We start from the raw sequence: 25,207 nt of genomic DNA on the forward strand, positions 1-25,207 counted from the left end.
ATTAAAATACCTTTTTTACAGTGAAAGGATGCATTTATGATCTAGGCCTTATGTGCAGAGACACATATTCTTAATAATAATGCATCTTGATCCGCTAGATGTTTGCCATACATGAAAAGACGACAGGGTGGGACATTCCATGTCAAGCACTGGAACAGGCTGCCCAGGGAAGTGGTTGAGCCACCATCCCTGGAGGTATTTAAAAGACGCGTAGATGTGGCGCTTAGGAACATGGTTTAGTGGTGGACTTGGCAGTGCTAGGTTAACGGTTGACTTGATCTTAAAGGTGCTTTCCAACTGAAATGATTCCATGATTCTGTATCTCAGCTAGCCTTATGCTTCTTTAATGCAGACATCGACATCTTGAAGGAGTCATCCAGATTTCCGTTATAGTCTGCAGACAGAAACATCTAGATGATTCATCTCATTCCCAAGTAGACACCTCAAGTAGCTGATATAAACGACTACTCTACAGATCAGCTTTATTTTCCAAGATGTCTGAGGCTGGGGCATACAAATCCCAGTCTCACAGAAACCAAAGAGCTGGTAATCTAGAGACAAAGCAAGAAAAGGAAAGAGAGGAATTCATAGGTGCGTGCCTCTCCACATGCCCCTCTTCCTGGGAGGGACCCTAGAGGAATGGCTTTGACAAGACAACTGCTGTTCAGATGTCAAAAGTCACTCTGAAGTTAGTTTGGCATTAAAGCGATTAAGTTGATAGGAGGCAAAAGTTTTTAATTTGCTTTTATCGTTTGGCTATGAATTACACCTACTCACTCTCCTCACCTCTCCAGGCCGCAAGGGAACTCTTTCCCTGGAAGCGGCTCAGCACTTCCATTATGGAAACATCCACTAATTCCCCCCCACCAACTCTTCCACTGCCAGCGCTCACCCAGCCGCCACCCGTTAGATTTCAACTCTAGGGCCACAGGAGGAAGAAAAAAGAGAAGCAAAGCCCGAGCGCTGAGAGCAGCCGGAAGGGGCCCTCACACCGAGCGCCAGCCCCGCGCCCGCCGCCATGCTGAGGCGCGACGGCCGGGCTGAGGAGGGCGAGGCGCCTCCCCCGCCCCTTCAAACGGCCCTGAGCGCGCCCCCGCCCCGCCCCCCTCCGGGCTGCGCATGCGTGTTTGGCGGCGCCCGGCGCCGCGGGAGGCGGTGGGGGGCGGAGCCAGGCCCGGAGAGGAGCTGGCCGGGGGGCGGGGCGCGGGAGCGGGGCGCGAGGCGGCGCCGAGGCTGAGGGGCGGGAGGGGAGCCGGCCGGTGACCCGGCGGCGCTAGGGCCCGGCGGGAGGCGGGGCTGGGCGGCGCGGCGCGGGGCGGTGCGGTGCGGGCTCGCGCGGTGCTGGCCGCGCGGGGGGCGAGGGGGAGCGAGCCTCTGTGGCGCCGGCTAGGAGCCGCGCGCCCGGCCGTCGGGGCCGTCGGGGCCGCGGGCGCCCCGCGGCGGGCGCCGGCGGGGGTGGTGAGGGCTGTCCCGCCGCCTGCCTTCCCTTCCCCTCCTGCTCCCGCCCGGCCCAGCCCGGCTCCGCTCGGCTCGGCGCTGTGATTGGGCGGAAGATGGCGCTGGGCGGATGGAAATCCTAATGACAGTCTCCAAAATCGCCTCCATCTGTACCATGGTGAGTGAGGGGCCGGGGCCGGGGCCGGGGCCGGGGCCGGGGCCGGGGCAGCGGCAGCGGCAGCGGCAGCGGCAGCCCTCTCCTGCCTTGCCGGCTCCCCCGGGGGTGGGGACGCGGGGCGGTGGAAGGGGCTGCGGGGAGGCGTGCGAGGGGCGGGCTGCGGGGGCGGCTGGGTTTGCGCAGCGCCCCGGCGGTGGGTGGCGCGGGGACGGGGTGGCGGGGAGGCGTCCCTGGCTCGGGAGCGGGAGCGCTGCCGTGGGCGGGGGTCGGAAGCGGCGCGGGGTTAATCGGCTTTGGGAGACTCGACCTCGGTGCGGACGGTGGTGGGATTGGGTTGGGCCGGGGGCGAGGGGGGACTCCTGACTGTGAACGGGACAGAAGAGCGGGGTTTCTGAGCACAGCTTTTCCCCAAAGCGTGCCGAAAGCTGGGAGGGAGAGCTTCAGGGGTTGCCTCGAGTTCGGGGTTGCTTATTGCTTATTGCGAGTATGTTTTTAGGGCAGGGTTTCTAGAAGCACCCTCCTTCTCCCGATCCACTTCGTAATTGTCCCCAGCTCTCCGAGTACTTTACTCGTGTGGTGGGGCTGTAATTGCCTTGCCTATTAGCGGAGGGGTGCTCCTCTGGTTACCCGGAAAAGTGTTAGCATCCCGCGTGATCTGTTCAGCCAAGCACGCTCCACGCGTTGGCATGTAATTTGACTTGTTTGCATTGATCCGGGTCCTGATAGGAGGCTTCTTCCAGTGATTGCTTTTTCATTACTCTCTCTCTTGATAAATTAGAGCTATAAGCAGATACACAGACGTGATAAGGCTCTCTTGGGTTTTTTTAAAGAGGGGTGGGGAGCACAGTAGATTCACTGATGGAGAAATGCTGAATTTAAGGAAGAAAATATCCCTTAGTCAGTAGAAGTCACTGCTTGTCATGGAAGAGGTTGGTTGATGGTTCATAGCTGAATATCTTGTCTTTGTGCTCTTTTCTACCTATTCCATGGCCAAATGAAAGTTCTTGTTGCCAAATCTGTTTCCACAGGGGAAGGGAAGAGATGGTTAAGGGGAAAAATGCACTCCGTCATCTAGTTTGTTAATTTGCTGAATTGGGATTATAACATACCATAATGTCGAACAGTGGGAAACGCTTACATTTTATATTATTGGAAACTGATTTATGGTTTTCATAAATCTTGCTGCAAAGAGGCTTTAACATCTCAAACAGACATTTCAGAGGTGGCCTGTGAGAATTTTGAATGACTATCTGTAAGCCCGTGGGGTGAGATTGTTCAGCTGGTTGTTGATCAGCTGGAGTAATGTTTTTTTGTGATATGGGAGATCACATCTTTTCATTTGGACTTGGAGAGTCCGACTTCTTGAATTCATGAGCTGTATACCAAGATCTTTATATGGCCAAATGTTGTAGGACATACACCATGTACTTCAGGAGTTTTCGTTCTCTGAAGTAGTTAGATTTTAGGTTAGGCTGTTGAGGAGTCAATGTGATTGATCCTTGAGCTAGGACGACCTCGTTTTATTGCAGTTGTAGCTAACAGGTTTTCACCCACAGTTGACCACTGGCCTTTGTGTCAACATAAATTCAGTGTTGGCCTCTTGATTTAGGTCCAGTATGGGACCCTACTTTTCTGCTTCTGGACAGCATCGAAGTTGTAGGTCTGGACTGGCCAAGCAGCTAGTTTAAGATTATTCTGTGTGTATGGTTATTAGAAATGACGTTATGTCATTGACATTATGTCATTGACATTTAGGTCAATCCCGAAACAATTTTTTCAACTAAAAATCTTCTTATGATTAACTAGAGTGTCTATATCCATGAAGCTGAAATTCTGATGGCAATTAGGTATTATCTGTCCAATCATAATCATGTGCACTGAGGTGGGTAAACGCCAGGCATAAGATTTTTCCTGTGCCTTTCTGATGCTTGAGCTTTAATCGTACCGTGAGATGGGACAGCTAAAATAGGATACCTGCTGTAAAAGTTTTTTCAGCACTCAATAGATAATATAAGATTGTGCTTAAAAGTATTTCAGTAAAGATATTGTGAAGAAGCACCTTGGTATTTACTGTGGAGTTGTTTAGAACAATGTGGTTATGGTCAGGCAGGTCTTTTTAATTTTAGCAAGAGTCATATACTCATGTTTAAGCATATATTTTTGCAAAAGCAAAAAGGAATATAATTGCTGAGTAATACTATTTTTTTTTTTTCCTGGCAATTCTTTGTGTCAACCCACTGTTTGATAAACTGCCAGACAACTTCCTAAAAATTCTTACAAGTTTTTCTTGCCTTTCCCCATGCCTCTTACAAGAACTCTCAGGCTGTTGCTTCTCTTTTTGTGTTTGGTTAGTACAAAATCAGTAACAGGCAATTTTTGTCAAGAGACACTTTGTGCCTACACGAACCTAACATGCACATACACTTACAATCTGTAACAGAGCAGTCTGGAACTGTGTTGAAGAAGCTCTTCCATCGGAGTCCTGCGTTTCATGGCTTCCTTTTTTTAATCCAAATTCAAGTTTCACTTCTGCTGACTCACTTATATTTTATGCATCTTATCCTTGTTGTTCAAGCTCCGAATATTAGAAAGCAATATATTACGTTTTACAGTACTGGCAGGTTGCATGAGTACAGTGAAGAGTGATATCCAGTATTTTTAGTTTGTTAGCCACGGTGCCTTTTGAGATGATCTTACAAGAGCACATTCTGTCTACAAAGGGTTGGTTCTTTTGTATGCTTCATTAGTTCATTGATCTATACTCCAGTGTTCATACCAGTGATGGCAGAGCTCTTCATGTAGTACTGTCTCTGAGCGTTGTATCCCCTTTGAGCTTTCTTGGACTTCTTTGCTCTGCATCAGCACTCCCATGGTTCCTTGTGCTGTAGTAAGACTTAATTACATGGCTGGAGATTGTGGAAAAGCACTGGAAAATACCTTTGACCTTGAGTGGTTTAGCCACTGCTCTTGTTGCAAAATGGATGAGGTTAAAAGTGTGTGGGTCTTTTTTGGTTTTTGTTTTTTTTCAAATGCCTTTGCAGTAAAAGTAGAACTTGGTCTTTTACCCTCATCCATGCATTAAACTGCAGTCAGAGTCTTACCTGACTGAATTATATGGGGTTTTTCTGCATGGCTGAGAAGTGGTAAAGTGACCCATGCTAACTGCAATGAAGATGTGCCCCAAGCTATACTCACCATAAAATAGAGATTGAATCTAGTACTTCTGACTTTTGCTTCTGTTGTCTAGAATCCAGCAAACACTTGCCAGCAGTTGAAAGGTATCAGGTCTTACAGTAGCTGAAGTAAAGAGAAGATAGAAATTATCTTTGTAGCTTAAAAGCTACAAAAAGCTACAAAGACGTTAGTTTCAGACATACAGAAGGAAGCTGTGGTGATAGTAGTACTTGTTTTTCAGTGTTTCTTCTAGAAACTGGTTGATTATGTTAGCACAACCTGAAAAAGTTTAATGAAATTTAAAAAACGGTGCTAATCTAGAAGCTGTAGCGATAGACATGAAAATCTTTTCTTCATGTTTCAGGTATTTGTCTACGTGTTCCCTTCTCTGTCTGCCAGTTTAGCATCTTATATACAGGGTCAGTGTCACTGAATGTCTTCAGTGATTGATTCAGCCCCCCAACACTGACATCGAATACATGGTTTGTAGCTAGATGTGGACTGTATGATGTAACAGTGTGTTCTGCATGAGAAGTCTGTGCATATCTTACAATCCAAATTTTTGTTTTGTTTTTGAAAGGAGTAAGACTTGTGGAATCATGCTGAATGGCTGGCTATTGTCCTTTTTCTGCCTGTCTCCTATCTAAGGGTACTGTCACCAGTACCCTTTTGCCAGTTTCAGTCACATTTGACAAGGGTGAAGAGGTCTCGGAGGTACTCAAGTTCAAACGAGCATGTGGGAAGAAAAGGCAGCTTCGAGGAAACAGACCCTGTAAGTGTCCAGCTGAGGGAAGGTTGCAGTGCGTCTTCCTTGGATGTCGTAGCAGAGAGGCTTTATAAAAACACTTAATTGCAGGAAAATTTTATAACTAACTGTGAGATAGGTATACATATATGAACTTCATTACTGCTTAAGGAATTATTTGTTTACAATAGGGTTTTCAAACCTGATTGTGAAATCTGCACTTCATGTAAATTGATGTTTGCCAGAGTTTGCAGTCAGCCAGAAATGGCTATGATGTACTCACTCCTGTTCCTTCTAATTGCACTGTGTCCTCTGAAGCACAAATTATAATACTTAAACTTTAATTGATGATCAGGTTAACAGATTCCACAGGAAAGCGTACAGAAGACTCATGCTGGAAGAAGTGAGAGTTGAGTTACAGCAAGGAAAGAAAAGTTGTGGAAAAACATAGCTTCAAAGTGGGGAGGTGATAGAAAAGAAAGCAGAGGAGGAGAGGACTAAAGTAACACAGAGAAAATAGCAGTGTTATGGTATTCCTTTATCCAGCTGTCTGACTTGCTCCTGTAGCAGATTTGGCAAGAATGAACATGTGCTTTGTCTCAGCCACTGCGTTTCACTCTGGCATCGTGGCCTGAATCCGCCTTGACCAATGGACAGGAGTGTTCAGGCACGTGTTCTGTTGTGGTGATTCTGTTGCAAGCACATTAAATTTTGGAGAAGTATTTGTTAGACAGTTGGGGTAAGAGCTTAAACCACAGTAGGGAGGTTCACTCATCTGTTGGAGTTCTTATCAGGAGAATATTTCATGATAAATATGACACCAAGCATATTTGTGGCATTTGTCATCATCATTTTTGTAGATGTAACATGTACATGTAGATTAACATATGGTAATAAAAGATGAGTCTGTGCATTTGCTCTTTAAGATACTGGGTTTGTGACACTGCTTAGTATACTAATTAATTTAGACAAATTTATTTTCAATTTACATCAAAATATGAATTTGACTCTGAATTAATAGAAAAAAAATGTCAAACATGAGACACGAAGAAAAAATTCCTGAAGTTGTGTAGCTGTAAAGCAATACTTATACTGGCATAGAGAATTATTTAGTTGGCATATTACTTAGTTGGATAATTTCAATTATATAAATGTTCCTTTTTCTTTTTACCTGTATGTATACATATATTCATCTTGAAAGATCTAAGCACGAAGAAACAATGAAGTACAAACTTGGACTCTAGTCTTGCCGACAGAATTTTTAGCTGTGTCAGTGGGAATAAGTGATCCTATTACTAGAAGAGCTTGAATATTTATATAGTCTTTGTATCTACTTTTTAAACTACCGAAGCAACTAATTTGCAATTAAAACTTCTAGGAATGATTCTGTAAAAAATGTGGTAAAAGGATGTCTGTCCATTAATTGATATTGTCTACTTTTCTCTTTCAAATTTGTTGAAGGAAAGAGGAGTATAAAAGCCCTGTATAGGGGGTAACTTTTGTTTTCCTAGCTTAGAAAGTTTGCTAAAGTTAAATGCTTTTAACAAATGATTTATTTCAATAAGGTCTATCTGATCTTTCAGTTGAGGAGAAAAAAAAATCTAGATCTTTTTGTGGCGTAGAACCGGAATGGTGTATTAACATAAGTAGACCAGAACTGGAAAACATTGTTACTATTTTTCATAAACTTAAATTCTTTTTATAATTCCATGAAAATGGGAAATTACGAAAGCAACATACTTCTTTTTATGAAACAGGAATTATGTGGGTTAAAAAAGCATGTGAAACACACCACAGTGTGCAGTTTATCAACAAAAGTGGTTGAGCAAATGTGATCTTTTTTTTTTTTTTTTCCTCCCCCGTTCCCCCCCCCCATTTTGGGTAATTAGGTAAGTCTGACTTTTGTAAAAGATGAATATAATGCTTATAACTGTCTGTACTTTTTAGGCAGTGAAAGATTTCTAAGGTCACCATCGGATCCTCTTTTAAATACATCTCACAGACTTCCTATTTTGTCTGCTAGTGTAATTCAACCTTTAACTAAAAGTCTTTGAAGGTAATAGTTTTGATCGTTTGGGACCTCACTTAATAAGTGTCATTATGAGATGTGTTGCACCGATGCTATTGAAAATCCGTCTGCTCAGAGGAAACTGACGCAAAGGCACCTGGTACCATAAACAGCGTTACCCCAGGAATTTTCTGGAATTATACAGTATAAATGCGACTCATGTTGTTGGCAGTGTATTGGGTTTGTGTGGCAAGGTTTTGGTAGTGGGGGGGTGGGGTGGGGTGTGTTGTTACAGGGGTGGCTTCTGTGAGAAGCTGCTAGAAGCTTCCCCCATGTCCAATGGAGCCAATGCCAGCTGGTTCCAAGACAGACCCACTGCTGGCCAAGGCTGAGCCCATCAGCGACAGTGGTAGCACCTCTGTGATAACATATTTAAGAAGGGGGAATGGCTTTAAACTAAAGGGGGGTAGATTTAGACTAGATGTAAGGGAGAAATTTTTTACGCTGAGGGTGGTGAAACACTGGCACAGGTTGCCCAGAGAGGTGGTGGATGCCCCATCCCTGGAAACATTCAAGATCAGGTTGGACGGGGCTCTGAGCAACCTGATCTAGTTGAAGATGTCCCTGCCCATGGCAGGGGGGTTGGACTAGATGACCTTTAGAGGTCCTTTCCAACCCAAACTATTCTATGATTCTATGGAAAAACTGCTGCACAACAGCAATTGCAGCCAGAGAGAGGAGTGAGAATATGTGAGAGAAACAACCCTGCAGACACGAAGGTCACTGAAGAAGGAGGGGGAGGAGGTGCTCCAGGCACCTGAGCAGAGATTCCCCTGCAGCCCCTGGTGAAGACCATGGTGAGGCAGGCTGTCCCCCTGCAGCCCAGGGAGGTTAACGGTGGAGCAGATATCCACCTGCAGCCCATGGAGGACCCCATGCCAGAGCAGGTGGATGCCCGAAGGAGGCTGTGACCTCATGGGAAGCCCGCGCTGGAGCAGGCTCATGGCAGGTCCTGTGGCCCCATGGGGGATCCACGCTGGAGCAGTCTGTTCCTGAAAGACTGTACCCCATGGAAAGGGCGCGTGGAAGGGACCCATGCTGGAGCAGTTCATGAAGAACTGCAGCCCCTGGGAAGGACACATGGAAGGGACCCACGCTGGAGCGGTTCATGAAGAACTGCAGCCCCTGGGAAGGACACGTGGAAGGGACCCACGCTGGAGCAGTTCATGAAGAACTGCAGCCCCTGGGAAGGACCCACACTGGAGAAGTTTGTGGAGGACTGTCTCCCGTGGGAGGGACCCCACGCTGGAGCAGGGGAAGAGAGTGAGGAGGAAGGAGCGGCAGAGACAACATGTGATGAACTGACCACAACCCCCATTCCCCGTCCCCCTGCGCCACTCGGGGGGAGGAGGTAGAGAACTTGGGAGTAAAGTTAAGCCTGGGAAGAAGGGAGGGGTGGGGGAAGGTGTTTTAAGATTTGGGTTTTATTTCTCATTATCCTACTCTGATTTGATTGGTAATAATTTCCCTGAGTTGAGTCTGTTTTGCCCGTGACGGTAATTGGTGAGTGATCTCTCTGTCCTTATCTTGACCCATGAGCCTTTCGCCATGTTTTTCTCCCCCTGTCCAGTTGCGGAGGGGGAGTGATAGAGCGGCTTGGTGGGCAGCTGGCATCCAGCCAGGGTCAACCCACCACAGCGGTATTTTAGTTTTTAGCAATATGATTTCATTCTGTATTGGGCGGGTAATAGACAAAGCCCGTTTTGAGTCTGGCAGCAATTGGGGAAGAATTGTAGAAGCAGCATTACATCTTTTCATGTTTTGAAGATCCATTCCATGAAAGAGCCAAGCCCAGAGCCCTAATTCTCCGAGTCTCAGCTTCATAGGTGAGAGTGACTTATCTTTGACTTCAGTATTCAAAACAGAAGGAAGTATGACTGTATCTAGTTGCTGTGAAGGAAAATAGGTTGTATATGCTCAGTGAGTCTCAAAAAGGTGGGTGTGGTAGACATAGCAAATGTGAAGAGAAGGTAATTTTGTGCTATGCTATCATTTTCCTTGCCCAGGCAGAGGTGTTTTTACTTTGTATTCAATAAAAGCCCTTTTGTCTCAGCTGCACATGATTAGAATATACAGGACTATGTCTTAAACTAGTTAGTTAAGAAAATAACACTATTTGTAAGTATTTTAAAAATGTGAACCAAATATTTCATAGTTAGATTATGAAGTTGTGTATTACTAACGCATGTTCTTTTGCAAATAAATGAACAACAAGGATTATTGAATCCCACTCAGCATATTTCACTTCTGCTTCCTGGGCTAGAAACAGTATCAAAAGAAATGCGATTCCATTTTGGTTGCGGTCGAAACAACAGGTATAAATGGATTTAATATAGCTATTCTGTTTGCTCTTAATCCTGATTCATACAAATACATGGGAAAGTGTGAATTCACATATTCTGATAAAACATAACTGGAGGAGTAGAATTATGTATGTCTTCTTTAACAGAAGATGCCATCAGTCACAGTGCATTAAGTAGTGTAGGCTATGAAATTCTGTATACCTTCACTAGCGGCACAGACAAGGAAGAGCCTTCTAATACGTGGCAAAAAAAAGTGAAAGCACTAGTAAATGAGTGCTTCTATACTGAGATTTATTTTTGCTAATTATAAATAATTAAATTAATTTTACACTTGTAATGTTTTATTCTTGTTCAGGAAGACATTGCTATTCCTGGTTACTGAGTTTTCCTTTTACTTGTAATGCCTTTCTGTCACTAGGAAGAATAAAAGTTCTCTTTTGTGGGTGTTGTTGTTGTTGTTCACTTACCTATAGCTAAGGTCACGTTTAAAAAATTGGGCTTACATATACCTATGTAACATGGTTTAGTTATGTGAGTCACCTTTTATCTTTATTGTTCCTTGCTTCTTGAGGGAGGTGGAGAGCATTGTAGGGAAGGATCTAGCATAGATGTGCACGTGTGAAGGCAGAAATGGATCTTCAGAATTTTGACAACAAATGTAAGTTTTGAGATAAGAAATTTCTTTTAAAAGTGAAATTTTTGGTTTTACTCAGGAAATTTACAACTCAGTAAAGCTAGAGGATAAAGCTGTTACAGCAAACTACTGAGAAGATGACCCACCAAGTTATGAGCTGATATTTATTCTAGAAAGGGATAGATCAACCCCCCCTATCCCACCCCAGTAAGACTAACACCAGTGTAATCTTCAAAGCACGTTAGGCTGGTTATGAATGAAGTCTTTGTAAGAGGAATGCTGCCTACTAGGTTGGACGATAACAACAAGGTAGGACACTTTAAAACTGCAATTGTTTGCCTGCTTGCTGACATGTTTTTAGACAGTATTTTTAGTACAGGGTGGCTTTTTTGTTTTTTCTTTAGACAAGTGCTGGGCGCATTTTTATTAGTGTTTTAGTTCAGGTAAGGTGTGTGAAATTCTGAAGTGATTCTCCCAGGCATCCCAATTTACCATACTTTTGTTTGCATCTTGGGGTGGTCTTAGAGTGCACAAATTAGATTCCTTTTGGAGGAAACTAAATCAAGCAACATAGTTCAGCTGCAGCTGGGTGTTCAGTCACAGAGCCAGCCTAGAACTAATCTGGCAAAAACCCTCTGAAACCCAAAGTGTGTTTGTCAGATCATAAGCACCAACTGATTTGCTTTACAGACTGCCTCCAATTAGCTTATCCATATGTTAGCTGTTAGTGTGTCTCAGGAGTACTAGTTTGACATGTAGCACCACAATAGTGTGACCTCTGAGGCAGTGAGAAAAGGCAGTAATAAAAGCGGAAATGGCATCTAACAATATTATTGCTTTAGCAAGTAAAAAACTAAACAAACAAACAAAAAACCCCATCATATGTCTGCACTTTATATTTTGTTCCTCTTTTCCATTGAAATGTACAATGTCGGGTTTTTTTTAGTGTATTTTAGAATGTTGTGAGAATGTATCTCTGTAAAACTTGACAATCAGGAAAATTCAACTGTACTTAATTAAAAGATACTACGCTTTCCTCTCCCACTGTGTTTTCTGGGCTTTGATTCCACTAAACTGAAATAAAACACTCATTTGGTTAATGTTAAAGGTGTTAATTTATAGAAACCTTGAGCTCTTTTGAAAATAAGAGTTGAGAAACTTAATTAAGGGCCTTCCATGGTAAACACAGATTCTTATCCCTTCATTAAGAAATTACCATCTAAGGGGATCTCTAATAAATCCAATAATGTAGCCTTTTTCTTTAGCTTGGTAGGGGAGATAAGCAATAAATGTTCCACTGATTTGAATGTGATTAAACTAAGATTATTCATGAATTATCTCGTATCAGTTTGAAGTTAAACACAGGATGAAGTGTACAGTAGTTCAGTTTTACACCTAATTTTCATTATGTGTGAGAACACTCTTTTATAATCATTGATATTTTAACATTGTTTCCAGGATAATTTTCATATATGTATTTCATTATTTTCATATATATAACAAATAAAAGTTAAGCAAATCTTGATTTCATATTGTGTTCTTGTATACACACCTTAGTTGCTGAACTTTCCACTTTATAAAGCTATATTGTGTTAACTATGACAAATATGTGTTCTGTATGCCCCTATAATTATCTCTGTGCTGGAAGGGGGGTACTGTAAGGCAGTGTTTGGCGATACATAGGTTTTATACTAATATGATGCAAAAACTGGTAAACGACAGTACTATTGCAGTATTAGCTTTTTTGGACTTCTGTTGTGCCTCTGTTCCTTCCCACTTCTGGGTAATGACCTTGTGTGCTTCCGCTCAGAAGGGTAGGGAAACTGGAGGTGAGTGTACTGACCAAAGTTGGTGATGTTCCTTTCTGTCCCCTGCACAATGTCAAAGCCACATCGCTGTGTGGGGACTGAGCACCTGTTGTATGGGTTGTTCAGCGAGCCCCAGAAAAGAGAGGTTCATTTTGGGATCTTCCCACATCCCAGTTAAGTGGCAGAGGAAGAAATTCTATACTCTGCAGCATACATCACAGACTGAAATCTCCCATTTCTAGATCCCAAGTCCAGTAAGTCCATCTTGGCTGATGGAAAGATATAGACTCCGCTTCTGCCTTAAACCTCTGCTGTCGTCTTGTCCGAAAGATGGTATGTTACCATAATAGTTGGTGGTGTCGCAGTGCTTCCCCTCTGCATCTGTATTTGCATAATGGAAGAGTCAGCTGGGACTGATAATGTGTGCTGTAATGCTGAACAGGAAACCTTTTGTAGCAAGGGATAGTTAGGTTTTAAAATGGCTTTTACGGGTCAGGTGTGAATGTGCATTTAGCATACTCTTTCAAGCTCCTGCCGCATGCTATGTGTTCGCTCTCTGCAACCAACACACTGTGCACAGTATAAATGATTACTTTGGGGGGAGGAATAACATCCTTTATGACAGACAAAAAGAGGGAGTCTAAGTAGCTTGAGGGGTTTTATATTGGTGTAAAACATCCATGCTGGTTTGTAGTAATAAACCATTCATAAACAACTACATTCAAACATAGGTAATGCAGTGCTTTGAAATCATGTGAAAGTCTAAGCCTTGAATGAAACAGCCTTGAATAATCAGAAAACCGTAACTATACTGGAGTATCTTAGCATGTCTTTCTAATTGCCAAGTCAGGATCTTTATTGTGCTAGAAAACTAAATGTGGTGTTCAGGTCTGTACAAAACAGAAACATCAAAGTTTATACCATAATGTTCTTCCTTCTAAAGATAGTATAAAGCAGCTACTCCACCCTAGCTTTGAAAAGAGAAGGAATTTCCTGAAAGCCTGCTCTTGAATTTATTTATTTTTAAAGAAGTAGAGATTTTAACAATAGGATAAAAAGGCTTCCACAGTTCCTTTTTTTTTCCTAGTTTATTTGTAAATAATATCGACCTTGCCAGAGCTCGTGGGTGTATTTCAATAAGGTTGCAAAACTAAATATTCAGAAGTCGTGGAGTGCTTTAATCTTAAATGAGGGTTTATACCCCTTTTCCTTACCACCAACATCGCCATTAGAGAACAGCTTTTAAAGCAGTAAGCCCTGCAGCCAAATCACCAGTAAAGGAGAGGCTTTATCATAATTGCAGGGGATATGACTGATGAAAAAGCAGCTGGGGCCGTGGTGTGAACGGAGCAGAGCTGTACTGTCTCAAGTGTGGAGTTATGCTATCTTTTGCTCTATTCTAGTTAAAGTTGTTACCTCCTAATGGGCCTTTGACCACGTGTTTCCAGTTTCAGAACTACTAAGCTAGATTGTGTAACCACTCTTAAGTTCTGCAGTACCGCAATCACATCATGGCAGATACCACATAATAGAGTTTCATTTTAATTTTATACATTTTGATACAGTCCTAATTTTAATTCTGTCCCCCTTCCCCTTATCTGTAATTGATCTCTGAAAGCCCGCGTGCTGTTTTTAATGCAGTTTGTGATTTTGATTTTATTTTATTGTTGTAATGTCCAGGGCTATTTGCTACATTTTTGGTGTAAAGAAAGAACTTGTTGGGAAGGAGTCGCATCTGTTTTTAAGATTCTTTGCTGTATACTATGTGCTATTTTAGCTTCACTTAGGCCTGACTTTAGACTGGAATATTCATGCTCATGTATTAGTTTGATAGAGGAGATATCTCTCTCTCTCTCTCTCTCTCTCAATGTTGTTGTATGCAACAAAAGGGATTTAGAATTGCATACATTTGCTTTTCTCTAAAAGCAACCAGTGTAAGAGCTCATAGAAAGCTAGGGTTTTTTGTTCACTGAATTTTTGAGAGTAGAGGTTTTGCTCTCTCTAAATAAAACAACTCTCTTCCCTTTGAAACCTAATGTTTATTGCACCAGTTCAGTCAACAGTCATCAGCTGGAACCACAGAGTAATCAAAGTTACCTTCTCAGACTTCTTTTTAAGGATCAGACCCAACAGATTTGTTGAGCAAAGGCTGCAGCATTTGTAATGCATAGCAGCACTAGCTGTACTGTGTTGTCTTTTAATTTTACAAAGTTCAAGGTATTTAGCAAAGCACTTTGAACATTTTATATTTTCAGTGTAAGTGGAACAGACCAGTCTCTCTGCTTCCTATGAATAATCTGCATTTCTTAACTTCTTCTGAAATGTGCTACACGGTATGAAAATTACACTTGTTAAGCGGAGCTCACCATTTGGCCTTGTATCGCCTGTTTTGCAATACTATATTAATGCAATTGTTATTAAAGAAGCTTCACTCTGAAGATAATAAATACAGAACATCAAAACAGTGTAATTGCATGAAAATACATGAAAATTATATAACTTACATTGAGATGTTTTTGAACAGAACATATTTGGAAACATATCTCTAAGGTATTTTGGATTACGTTGAAATAATTTTCTTGTGGTGGAAGAGTGTTAGGTTCTTTATTATAAGTATGTAAGTATTAAGTTATGGCACGGAAGACTTGCTGTCTGCTTTGACACCTGTGTGAAATGGTTTTGTGGACAATCTAAACATCCTCAGTGCGCAAATCAACAGAGAACTCAAAGGACTGATTTTTCTGCATTCATGGCTAGTATTATCCTGCCTACGAGCTTGTCTGTGCATTAAGGAATAGACTAACTGAACAAGTTTGGTTAATTTGCCATGTATGATTGTTGAGCTGGGTCACAAACTCCACTTTCTCCCCCGCTCCAGGGTACAGACAGGAAAGTGTTTCATCCATTTTCAATATTCAGTCTCTCATTTATTTTTGTTTTCTTCCCTCCTGACTAGAGAGAGCTTCAGTGTAAGTAAGTTTAATAAATCCGAATTTTTAGTCTGAGATCTGAAGATACTGGTTTGGTGCTAGCAAGGTCTATAGCTGTGACCAGGGGTTTTCTGGGTTTTTTTTGGTCAGTTGGTTGGTTTTGGTCATTTACCCTTGCCAAAAAACTTAACTTTTTTTTCTCAACTAGTTAAATTCACTGTGTACATAGTTGCAACACTAATATTTTACTGCTTTTGTTTTTTCTAGGGCGCCAATGCCTCAGCTTTGGAGAAAGAGATTGGTCCGGAACAATTTCCAGTCAATGAGCACTATTTTGGTTTGGTTAATGTAAGTTTCAGTCCCTAACTTCATTGCTTTGAAATGCCAGGAGTGGATTTGTTAAATTACAAGTCTGCAACTGAGTGAATAATTAAAACCCTGAAAGATATAGTCGTTGAATATACATACTTATTGAAATGTGTTTTAATATTCAGTGTATTTGTTGAAATATGCTACTGAAATAATTGTTGAAATTGGACTGTGTATTTAATACTTTATTTCATTTTACTAATTGTAGGGTATTTTTTAAATCATTTTCTTTCTATTAAAATGTATAAGTTAAAAAAAAGCTGTTTAAAATATGTAGCTTGTAGTTCATCATACACCAATCTATGAATAAATACAGTAAAAGGAAAAAAAAAATCTGTGAAAGACTGTTGATGATATGAAGTGTTCACATCTGGTATTTGTATCAAGATTTAAAAAAAATACTGAGCCCAAAGGGGAAAGCAACAGTGGAAAAAACATATTGAGTTGTTTGATTCGATCATTAGTTTTAAGGAATAATTTAAATTTTACTTTCCGGTATTACCCATGAAAAGTATATCTTGTTAGAAATTTCATTATTCTGAAATGAAATATTAAATTATTTTCTTTATTGGGGCTTCAGAAAGTACATATTTAAACCAAGTTGATTTATCAAGAGCTATTGTCTCGTGTTTCTTAATGAAACTACTTCTAATGCTGTCCTGCTACTACAACATATGTCTCCACCTCTAGGTTCTTAGCACTGACATGGTTCAAGAGTCTGCAATCCAAGTATACACTGTGCAGCCAGTAAACACTCTTAGTGATAAGCTGACTTACATGCATCTCAAATGCCATGACTTAAATTAGCAATTTTTTTCCTTTCTCATGACAGTTGAAATACCTTCAAAATCATAGAATAGAATCATAGAATCGTTTAGGTTGGAAAAGACCTTTAATTTCATCAAGTCCAACCGTTAACCTAGCACTGCCAAGTCCACCACTAAACCATGTCCCTAAGCGCCACAACTACACGTCTTTTAAACACCTTCAGGGATGGTGACTCAACCACTTCCCTGGGCAGCCTGTTCCAATGCTTGACAACCCCTTCAGCGAAGAAATTTTTCCTCATCTCCAATCTAAACCTCCCCTGGCGCAACTTGAGGCCATTTCCTCTTGTCCTATCACTTGTTACTTGGGAGAAGAGACCGACACCCACCTCGCTACAACCTCCTTTCAGGTAGTTGTAGAGAGCATTAAGGTCTCCCCTCAGCCTCCTTTTCTCCAGGCTAACCCCAGTTCCCTCAGCCACTCCTCATCAGACTTGTGCTCTAGACCCTTCACCAGCTTCGTTGCCCTTCTCTGGACACGCTCCAGCACCTCGACGTCCTTCTTGTAGTGAGGGGCCCAAAACTGAACACAGTATTCGAGGTGCGGCCTCACCAGGGCCGAGTACAGGGGCACGATCACTTCCCTACTCCTGCTGGCCACACTAGTTCTGATACAGGCCAGGATGCCATTGGCCTTCTTGGCCACTTGAGCACACTGCCGGCTCATATTCAGCTGACTGTTGACCAGCACCCCCAGGTCCTTTTCCGACAGGCAGCTTTCCAGCCACTCTTCCCCAAGCCTGTAGCGCTGCATGGGGTTGTTGTGGCCAAAGTGCAGGGCCCGGCACTTGGCCTTGTTGAACCTCATACAATTGGCCTCGGCCCATCAATCCAGCCTGTCCAGGTCCCTCTGCAGAGCCTTCCTACCCTCGAGCAGATCAACACTCCCGCCCAACTTGGTGTCGTCTGCAAACTGACTGAGGGTGCACTCAATCCCCTCATCTAGAGCATTGATAAAGATATTAAACAGAACTGGCGCCAATCCTGAGCCCTGGGGAACACCGCTCATGACTGGCCGCCAACTGGATTTAGCTCCATTCACCACAAATCTTTGGGCTCGGCCATCCAGCCAGTTTTCTACCCAGAGAAGAGTGTGCTCATCCAGGCCATGCGCAGCCAGTTTCTCCAGGAGAATGCTGAGGGAAATGGTGTCAAAGGCTTTACTGAAGTCTAGGTAGACAACACCCACAGCCTTTCCCTCATCCACTAGGTGGGTCACCTGGTCATAGAAGGAGATCAGGTTAGTCAAGCAGGACCTGCCTTTCATGAACCTGTGCTGGCTGGGTCTGATCACCTGTTTGTCCTGCACGTGCTGCGTGATGGCACTCGAGATGATCTGCTCCATAACCTTCCCCGGCACCAAGGTCAGACTAAGAGGCCTGTAGTCCCCTGGATCCTCCTTCCAGACCTTCTTGTAGATGGGCGTCACATTTGCTAACCTCCAGTCAACTGGGACCTCCCTGGTTAGCCAGGGCTGCTGATAAATGATTGAAAGTGGCTTGGTGAGCACGTCTGGCAGCTCCCTCAGTACCCTTGGGTGGATCCCATCCGGCCCCATAGACGTGTGTGTGTCTAAGTGGCATAGCAGGTCGCTAACCATTTCCCCTTGGATGATGGGGGCTTCATTCTGCTCCCCGTCCCTGTCTTCCAGCTCAGGGGGCTGGGTACCCAGAGAACAACTGGTCTTACTCTTAAACACCGAGGCAAAGAAGTCATTAAGTACCTCAGCCTTTTCCTCATCCTTTGTCACTCTGTTTCCCCCCACATCCAATAGAGGATGGAGATTCTCCTTAGCCCTCCTTTTGTTGCTAATGTATTTCTAGAAATATTTTTTATTGTCTTTTACAGCAGTAGCCAAATTAAGTTCTAGCTGGGCTTTGACCCTTCTAGTTTTCTCCATGCATAACCTCACGACATCCTTGTAGTCCTCCTGAGTGGCCTGCCCCTTCTTCCAAAGGTCATAAACTCTCCTTTTTTTCCTGAGTTCCAGCCAAAGCTCTCTGTTCAGCCAGGCTGGTTTTCTTCCTCCCTGGCTCGTCTTTTGGCATGTGACGAAATGACGCTTTGTTTCTCAGAAAAGAGGAAATACAGTAGTGTTCCTGTTAATACTTGTTGTTAGTTCTGTAGCAGAGCTTAGGCTTTCCATCAAAGCTGTTCTTATCTTTTCTCAAATCTGTTACTCTGTTGACAGATAACCTGTTTTCCTTATTTCTTGTCCAAGTCCAGAGAGGTTTTAAGACTTAACAGTAAAATTGTATTGTATGCCTAATCTTGAAGTTTTACATATTTTGTACCCTTAAGAAAAGTTTCAGTAAAGGGCAATCTTCCTAATATATAATGAATATCAACAGATTCTGGCTTTCTGTAGTCCAGAGGGAGTAGGAAATTTGAGGGGAAATCTGTCTTTAAGTCACTGCCCTCGACCATACACGTAAGAGGCAGGCAGCTAAGATCTCAGAGTGCTCTTAACTTTCTGTGTAGTACAGGAATATTGCTTATTTTAGCTTCAAACACTTAAGTTTTATGGACCAAAATTCTTTGAATTGTAACAAATAGTAAAATGGGATTCTATTACATCTATGGCACAGTGGTGCTGTGTTTTTCAGATACAGTGTTTGGCTAAGGAAATTCAGTCATATTGTTGCTTGGATGGTTTTCAGATCTCTTATACAGGTTGTGTTTACTAACACAGTATGTATATGCCATAAATGTGTAATAAGCTTGCAGAATTTAAATCTATCAGGAAAAGGAAAGGTAGTGACTTCTTCATTAGCAAACTATGGCCAGTGGCCATTCAGAAAGAATGACAGAGCTAATGATAATTAAAAGAAATATTAGATAATTAGATAACAAATTAAGAGTACTATTAGATTGAGAAGTGATAGAAATCACAATTTTTGCCTTCATTGATTTCTCTAATTGTTTTATAGCAATTACAAGAAGTGAAGCTCTTAGACGTTCATTAATATTTACTGCTCAATTTTTCTAATTTGTTTATCGATTTTATTTGTCCTAACTTTGTCCAGAGTAATGGAAAAAATGGAGATAATGTGGAAATCAATAGCTCTCTTCTAACTGTGTGATAGCTAGCCATTTGAGATGTCTGGAATGCAGGACAGGACTTTAGATCAAGATGGCCATTCTGAAATAGAGATCTGTCAATGGTAAATGTAGCCTTTATCCATAGGTAGTGTAAAAGAAGAGAAGGCAAAAGCACTATGTTATCTCCTCTCCAGCTTTGTAGTGGAATCTAGGGATTATTCAGAGGATGTGCTGAAAGAACAATTTGAGAGGTAAAAGAAGAATTAAGAAAGGGCAATTATGGGAAGCATATGAAAGACTGGATGGTTGATGGGATGTTTGTTTCTGTCAATGAAAGCTCTAAATGGAAAATTCAGCTTAGGCTTGAAAGGATAATAGCATTCACTAAATCAGCAGGAAATATTTAAGATACGTGGTAAGATGAAAATGTTAGTAGTATGATGTCCCATACACATGGACAATCAGGAACATCAAGTCTGTCCATCATTCTTCTTTCCCTCTACAGTGCAGTAATGCAAACTATTCAAATCTGTGTGCTTCACAAATTAAATCAATGATTTTATCCAATGAGTATGAAATAATGAACATTTTTAATCTCATAAGAGCTACTCTGGTAGCTCTTCAGCAGTTTACCGGACTTCTAGAGCAGAAAGTTTGGTTATTCAGTCTCTTGCAATGGATCTGTGTATTTTGGAGAAATCCTATTTACTGGCATGGCCCATTGCAACAAATAAAAGTTGTCAGAGCTGCCAATGCATCAGAGCTGGGAGGAACCCTAGTGCTGCACGAAGACAGTGTTCTTAGCAGATCTAAATCCCTGTAGATCTCCTGTTTGTTTTTGTAGATCTGTGGGGTTCAACAGCCAAGTTTCCTCCCAGTTGTATGTTGCATCAGAAAAGTAAACTACAAGGCCATAAGCCTTAGTGAGTGTGTGCTGTTTTTGTTGCAACTTTCCTGATTGTCTCATTTTTTTTATTTCCACACAGGTTTGAGTGTTGTAACTTTGATTTCAGAATTTAAAAAAAAAGAAAAAGTGTGTGTGAAATACACACACAGAGTGTGTATACATACAGAGTGCAGTATTTTTGTGAAAGGAAATAATCTGATTTCTCAGAATTTAGAACAGACGAACAATATGAACTGAAAAAAAGAGAAAATTTCTTTTTTTACTTTTCTTAGATATGCACATCTTGAGATGATCCTCACAGAAACAAGGAGGCAAGCAAAAAACCGGTTGAAAACATAGGTTAAAATAACTCTATATAATCTCTGTTACCTTCCCCTGAATGAGATAGAGAGTTTCAGTAGCCTGTACAGGCTGACAGGTTAAGATATAAAATTACAATGACGGTCTTTCTTAGCGTTTTCTACTGTTATTCTGAGGCAGACTTCACAAGCGTTTCATTTTCCTACAATTATATTTTGAATAAAGCTAGCTAATTTCTAAAGCTAGCTGAACATCCTTCTTGTTTTGAATAGTTCGATGGGCTTCCAGTGCTGTGCATTTTCATATTCCAGAGTGGTGTTGGAGTGTTTACAGTGTCACTACAAAACATACAGATTATGGCTGCAAACTTCTTCTTATACAGTGCAGCGCTTGCACATCTTCTTACAAGTGTTACGCTTCTGAGGCAGTGCTAACTGTAAAGTGAGGGGAGAAGGAAGGTGTCTGTTGGGCAGGGTAGCAGGAGAGCTGAGCATTGAAGAAGCAGAATTAGAAAGCGAAGCAGAGGTGTTCAGTAGGAGGTGGGAGGAGGGAGCAAAGTCTTGGGTGTTTTCTAAATGAGAGGTGTGCTTTAGTATTGGAGTCAAAGGTGGTAAGTAAAGTAATAATGGTGGTAAGACCAGCATCTATTCGTGTAACAAATTCCCTATTTGCTTAGTCTAGAAACCTCCCCACCTTTTCCCCCTTGTTGTTTAGTACATGTACCTTTATAATTTTTTAATGATTGGAAGCCTTTATTTTAAAAAGATTTTAGGTTTTGAAGCGATGAAGATTGATGCTTTAGTTATAAAACAAATGTGAACTAATTAAATTTTCTTCAGGAGTTTGTTTTCAAACTCTTTTATTGCCTACTGTCTTTCTGAATTTGGTTGAAGAAAACCTTTTATGAACTTAATCTGCTTGCTTTTATTTCCTATCCACAGGCATGTAGGTTAACATATATTCATATTAAATTAATCTCCTGAATTTTGTTCAGTGTTCTGAGTTCTCTGTTGCTTTATATTTTGGTCGTTTCTCACTGTGCGTTTGCCATTCTTATTAATTTCTCATCAGACTGTTCCTTTTTAAAATTGGAATGTTATGAAATTTCTAATTTGCTGCCTTTTCATCTTTTGACACTTGCTGTAGAAATTTTAGCACTTTTCCCATTTGATTTAATTTTAAGAACTTTCTTAACATTTTAATGTAGTTCTCCTTTTACGGCTATTTCTAATTATAAACTCATAAATAATTAGCTTACAATATTAAATGTTTTGACGTAAACTACTGTGTGATTTCATCTGCTTCCTTTAAGGAAAAAAGCCCTGGTTTTCCTCTTAAGTTCATTGACCTACTCAAGTGCAGATTTGGACCACAAAGAAGCTAATATAAGCATTTTCCCTAGCTTAAAGAAATAAAAATAATGGACATTAATTTCCTCACTTTTTAATATGGAGATCTTAAGACTTATTAATATCTTTTTTTAAAATACACTTCTTACTCATTCTTTGAGTGTGTCTTGGGTATTTTGAAAGTGGGTCTTCATATTTCATTAATTTAAAATAACGGAAAACAGTTTACTTTCCAGTTTTCTGATTAAATTGCATGGTGGTCTTGTTTGTCTTAATCGGGAGAGAGCAAAACCCAGTTACTTCCCTGTTATTGCTAAGATGTAAAAGCTTTTAGTTCTTTTTCTCTGTTGAAAGAACCTGCTCTTAAAATATCTCTAAATGCACTGTTTGCTATATAACAGTCTCCCCATCACAATATAGTCTTAGAATTTGTACCTGTATATGCTACAATCTTTATATAAAACATAAATATGAACATTATTTTCACATTTTACAGAATGCGTAGCAGGTATGGGCTTCAATTTGCAGGTTGAGTGACTGCAGCTGAAAGGTTGGATTACTTGCTGAGGGCCTTACAAAGATTTTTCTCACACTTTCAGTGTTAGATAATAGGTTTCACTGGAGGAGGACAGCATAAAATGAGAGTGGCTCTATCCGCTGACAGCTCATGACGCCTTCTCAGAGGTGATGGGGAGGTTTGCAGTGTTGGGGTGAGCTGGAGACAGTGTTAGTGATCACAAGACTCAAGTGCCTAAGAGCTGGAAGGAGTCTGGGGAACAGCAACATCTGGAGTGTTCTGGTACAAAGGGGGTTACGGATGCTTTTCTAGCTGCCCCGTTTCAATTCAGTGGCCTGCCTCCTTCAAAATGCACATGTCCAAATTGTGCATTCTTTTCCTTTCAGTCTCAATTTGAAACTACCACCTGTGCCATAGCTTTGAATCCTAAACAAGCCATGTTGCAATCTTTTAAGAAAACTCCTGGATGCCAATCCTGTTACCCTAAAATGAGAACTGAAAATGTAGGAACGTAAAGCAGTTATTTCTGACTTTGATCACAACTAGTAAGATTTGGAGAATCCAATTTCTGAAGTGTCTGAGAAGCTCTCAATTTACAGCTGAATTTCTTCACAGTACAAGGTCATGCTGTGCCTGTTCTTTACTGTTGCGGCTGACGTGTGGTAAGATGGATAGATATTTTTACCTGGGCTTATTTTGGGAGCTATGAAATTGGTGGTGTTTGTTGAATATTTTGACCCAAGTAAATGCAAAATATTACTAATAAATTAAATTTACAAGTGAGACAACATTATATAATATTGTTCAAATTTACCTAGGTTTTTCTTGCATTTACTTACAGTGTACTTGTTAATCCTTTGTGAAACAGAAATATGCTTTACTATCTTAAAGTCAAGAAGAAATGACTGGCGGAAAATTTGCCCCTGTTTATGCATTCTCTTATACTTTGGATTTAATTTTACCTCTCTACAGTAATACAATGCAAACTAATAAACGTCTCTCTTATTTTATAGTTTGGGAATACATGCTACTGCAATTCAGTTCTTCAGGCACTTTATTTTTGTCGACCATTTCGAGACAAAGTCTTAGCATACAAGAGTCAACCAAGAAAAAAAGAGAATCTCCTTACATGCTTAGCTGATCTCTTCCACAGTATAGCCACCCAGAAGAAAAAAGTTGGAGTAATACCTCCCAAAAAATTTATAACAAGATTACGAAAAGAAAATGGTAACTTTTTTAAAATTTTCTTGTGTAATAATCATAGCAATTATGATTTAATTCTGTAGTTGACATAGTGGAATGCCTACATATTTGTTACTTGTGGAAAGTGTTCTTGGTCCTGCAGTATAAAGAAGAGGTGACCCTAGGATAAGGGTGTAACCCTGCAGCTGTTCTGAGAGAGAATCCTTGTCTGTCTCTCTTCATGTAGAACTGAGTGTATTGTCAGTGGCTGCTTATGAAATTGCTTGCTAATTTTGCTTCTTGATGAATTGTGTTTTTGTAATCAAAATTCACTGTAACGCTTTTGTTCAGTGTTTAAAAAAACATTACTATTTGAATGCAGGAATCAGTCTCCCAAACTGAGTGTGTAGAAAGGTTGTTAAGACTTCCCTCCAAGAATCTACCTTAAAAACCCACAAATTTTTAAATTCATTTAGAATTTATGCAATACTTAGCTTGACCTACTTTTTAAAGGTTTAATGAATTTTAAAATCACCAAGTAGTTTTGGCTAATTTTTTTTAGTGTAATTGATATCCTAAATTTCAAGAGATTTCCAGAGATTGTTAACATTTCTTGTTTCTTATCTGCAGGGCTAATTGGTCAAAATGTTTTAGAAAATAATTCAATGTTAAAATATAAATGAAACTTTGTAATCTACTACTCAATTTGGATACTTTTATAAAAATATAACATAAAATTTTTCTAAAAAATAACCACTAGATTTAAATAAACTGTATGAGGTACCATTTAACACCGCTGCAACAGACATGTTCATACTGTTGTAATCTCTCCAAGACTATATATGCAGACTAAAAAAGTGTTTAAATGTTATGATGACCGTCTCTGTAGTAAAAACAAGAAATAAAATACTACGAGTTTCCTAATTTGAAGTGATCCCTCCAGCAAACGCACACCATGAGTTGTAATAATATTGTTAAAAAAAAGCTCTTGGGTAATGTACAATCTCTTGCCTATGCGGAATAGAAAACTGTCATTCAGTTCTTTGGTAAGTATACTTGAGTAAGTATGCTTGTGTGTTGATGCATTTACAGAAATAGTTCATTATGTCAATGAATGTTGACCAACTATGACAAACGTGGAGAATGGTTCAAATGGAAAGCAGAAAGTAAACCACAGGAGCCATTAAGTTCTTTTTAGAAAGTGTTCTTTTTAATGCTTAATTATGTCATGACACTAAAATTCTAAGCAGGAGAAGGCAATTGGAAAATCTTCGTTAGAGAAATCAGATGTGAAAGTTCAGCTCTTGCTGGCTTTTGGGGTCTCTCGTAATGATAATACTCTCACCTTTTCTACAAATAAATGGCTAAATTGTCAGGCAGCGATTACATGGACATCATATATGCTATTAAGTGCTTATTGTAAAGGTATAGAATTTT

The 25,207-nt window shown here is 40.9% G+C and overlaps 1 protein-coding gene across 2 annotated transcripts in view; it reads left to right on the plus strand.

The window, feature by feature from the left end:
• The first annotated feature begins 1,481 nt into the window (after positions 1-1,481).
• The window catches only part of USP12 (ubiquitin specific peptidase 12), a 43,316-nt gene continuing 19,590 nt past the window's right edge, over positions 1,482-25,207 (plus strand). For both annotated transcript variants that reach the window (XM_076328043.1, XM_076328044.1), the window contains exons 1-3: positions 1,482-1,615; positions 15,545-15,625; positions 23,602-23,815. In XM_076328043.1, coding sequence (XP_076184158.1) covers positions 1,568-1,615; positions 15,545-15,625; positions 23,602-23,815 — 343 coding nt within the window. In that variant the 5' untranslated portion in view covers positions 1,482-1,567. The remainder of the gene's footprint in view (positions 1,616-15,544; positions 15,626-23,601; positions 23,816-25,207) is intronic.

This window comes from Aptenodytes patagonicus, chromosome 1 (genome assembly GCF_965638725.1).
Source record: "Aptenodytes patagonicus chromosome 1, bAptPat1.pri.cur, whole genome shotgun sequence".
In the NCBI taxonomy this organism is placed as follows: Eukaryota; Metazoa; Chordata; class Aves; order Sphenisciformes; family Spheniscidae; genus Aptenodytes; species Aptenodytes patagonicus.